Consider the following 2,996-nt stretch of genomic DNA (forward strand, 5'->3'; position numbering starts at 1 on the left):
GTCAGGAGAGCCATCAAGGTGAGCCCTGAGCTCCCCTGCCCTGCCAGGGCATTGGCACAGCTGCAGCTGCTGAGAGCTCCTCACGCCCCAGGCCGTGCTCAGGGCTCTGGACACTGAGCAGCATCTCCTGGCCTGACTCAAGTGCTGTTCCTTGGTGGTGTTTCCAGCCACTTTCCAGGCATTCCTGCACTTCTGGACAGCTGGAGCTCGTGGAGCTCCATCCTCCCCCCTGAAGGGAGCAATCTCCTGGCTGTGCTGGGTGGATCTTGAGGAGATTGAACAGCAGATTGATGGCACGTGTGTTTCCATGCCCATAAAGCCACTTGACCCCTCTCTTGGTGCCCACTCTGAGGGCTCGATGGTCCCCTGGCTCTGAGGGCACCACAAAAAGTCCAGAAAGTCCTCTCTGGGTGGGTGTTTGGTCCTGGGTGGCACTGCCAAGCTCTGGGTGTTGCTGGAGGAGCGGCTCCTGGTGGAAGCAGCTCTGAGGCTGCAGGTCCTGAGGGGCTGGGGAGCAGCACATCAGGAATTTTGATCTCCTGAAGAAACAGCAAGCTGCAAGGTGCCACTGCCAGTTTGTTTGGTTTTGGATGCTTTATGGAAGCGAGGGAAGTGTCCCTGGCCCGAGTTGGCTGTGAGCTGCCATCCCTCCCTTTGGGGGGGTGTGGTGTCCCCAGCCCTGCTTTGTCCCATGCTCAGCTGGGCTGAGCTGCTGGAGCTGCCCTTGGTGCATCCCTGGGGTGCTGTCAGAGGGTCCCAGGAGCTGCAGGACCTGACAGAGCCCTGACACAGCCCTGACAGAGCCCTGACACAGCCCTGACAGAGCCCTGACAGCCCTGACAGCTCTGACAGCTCTGACACAGCCCTGACACAGCCCTGACAGCCCTGACAGAGCCCTGACACACCTGACACATCTGACACAGCCCTGACACAGCTCTGACACACCTGACACAGCCCTGACACAGCCCTGACACAGCCCTGACTGAGCCCTGACAGAGCCCTGACAGCCCTGACAGCTCTGACACAGCCCTGACACAGCCCTGACAGCTCTGACACAGCCCTGACACAGCCCTGACAGCCCTGACAGAGCCCTGACAGCCCTGACAGCCCTGACACAGCCCTGACAGCCCTGACTGAGCCCTGACAGCCCTGACAGCTCTGACACACCTGACACAGCCCTGACGCATCTGACAGAGCCCTGACACAGCTCTGACACAGCCCTGACAGCCCTGACAGAGCCCTGACAGCCCTGACACATCCCTGACAGCCCTGACAGCTCTGACACAGCTCTGACACAGCCCTGACAGCCCTGACACAGCCCTGACACAGCCCTGACACAGCCCTGACAGCCCTGACACATCTGACACACCCTGACACAGCCCTGACACAGCCCTGACACATCTGACACACCCTGACACAGCCCTGACACAGCCCTGACACATCTGACACTGCCCTGACAGCTCTGACAGCTCTGACAGAGCCCTGACACATCTGACACTGCCCTGAAAGCCCTGACAGAGCCCTGACACATCTGACACAGCCCTGACACATGTGACACACCCTGACACTGCCCTGACACACCTGACACATGTGACACATCTAACACGTGACACATCTGACACACCCTGACACATCTGACACAGCCCTGACACACGTGACACATCTGACACATCTGACACACCTGACACATCTGACACACGTGACACACCTGACACACCCTGACATACCCTGACACACCTGACACATCTGACACATGTGACACAGCCTGACACACCTGACACATGTGACACACCTGACACATGTGACCCAGCCCTGCTGCTGTGCCCTGTCCCTGCAGAACGATTCAGTGGTGGCAGGTGGCGGGGCCATCGAGATGGAGCTCTCCAAGTACCTTCGGGACTACTCCCGCACCATCCCGGGCAAGCAGCAGCTGCTGATCGGAGCCTACGCCAAGGCCCTGGAGATCATCCCCCGGCAGCTCTGCGACAACGCCGGCTTCGACGCCACCAACATCCTCAACAAACTGCGAGCCAAGCACGCCCAGGTACGGCCCCGGGGGTCCCAGGGTTCCTCAGAGCCCGTCAGAGCTGCTGTGTGCAGCTCAGCTGTGTGAGAGCTGTGTCTCCAGGGGTCCCAGGGTTCCTCAGAGCCGGTGTGTGCAGCTCAGTTGTGTGGGAGCCGTGTCTCCAGGGGTCCCAGGGTTCCTCAGAGCCGGTGTGTGCAGCTCAGCCAGCTCAGCTGTGTCTCCAGGGATCCCAGAGTTCCTCTCCTGGAGCCCATCAGAGCCGGTGTGTGCAGCTCAGCTGTGTGAGAGCCGTGTCCCCAGGGGTCCCAGGGTTCCTCAGAGCTGCTGTGTGCAGCTCAGCTGTGTGGGAGCTGTGTCCCCAGGGGTCCCAGGGTTCCTCAGAGCCCATCAGAGCTGCTGTGTGCAGCTCAGTTGTGTCCCCAGGGATCCCAGGGTTCCTCAGAGCCCATCAAAGCCGGTGTGTGCAGCTCAGCCAGCTCAGCTGTGTGGGAGCTGTGTCCCCAGGGATCCCAGGGTTCTTGTGTCCCAGAGCTGCCTCCTGGAGCCCATCAGAGCTGCTGTGTGCAGCTCAGCTGTGTGAGAGCTGTGTCCCCAGGGTTCCTCAGAGCCCACCAGAGCTGGTGTGTGCAGCTCAGCTGTGTGGGAGCTGTGTCCCCAGGGGTCCCAGGGTTCCTCAGAGCCGGTGTGTGCAGCTCAGTTGTGTGGGAGCTGTGTCCCCAGGGGTCCCAGGGTTCCTCAGAGCCGGTGTGTGCAGCTCAGTTGTGTGGGAGCTGTGTCTCCAGGGGTCCCAGGGTTCCTCAGAGCCAGTGTGTGCAGCTCAGCTGTGTGGGAGCTGTGTCCCCAGGGGTCCCAGGGTTCCTCTCTCTTGGGGCCTGTCAGAGCCGGTGTGTGCAGCTCAGCTGTGTGAGAGCCGTGTCTCTGGGGTCTCAGGGTTCCTCAGGGCCCATCAGAGCTGGTGTGTGCAGCTCAG

The 2,996-nt window shown here is 61.0% G+C and overlaps 1 protein-coding gene across 1 annotated transcript in view; it reads left to right on the forward strand.

Annotated features, from left to right (window-relative positions):
- The window catches only part of CCT7 (chaperonin containing TCP1 subunit 7), a 14,075-nt gene extending 11,947 nt beyond the window's left edge, over positions 1-2,128 (forward strand). Inside the window, exon 11 of the mRNA XM_015616172.3 lies at positions 1,838-2,128. Within this exon, the coding sequence (XP_015471658.1) occupies positions 1,838-2,113 (276 nt within the window). The 3' untranslated portion in view covers positions 2,114-2,128. The remainder of the gene's footprint in view (positions 1-1,837) is intronic.
- Positions 2,129-2,996: the final 868 nt, after the last annotated feature.

The sequence above is a fragment of the Parus major genome, unplaced genomic scaffold (assembly GCF_001522545.3).
Source record: "Parus major isolate Abel unplaced genomic scaffold, Parus_major1.1 Scaffold361, whole genome shotgun sequence".
NCBI classification, from domain to species: domain Eukaryota; kingdom Metazoa; phylum Chordata; class Aves; order Passeriformes; family Paridae; genus Parus; species Parus major.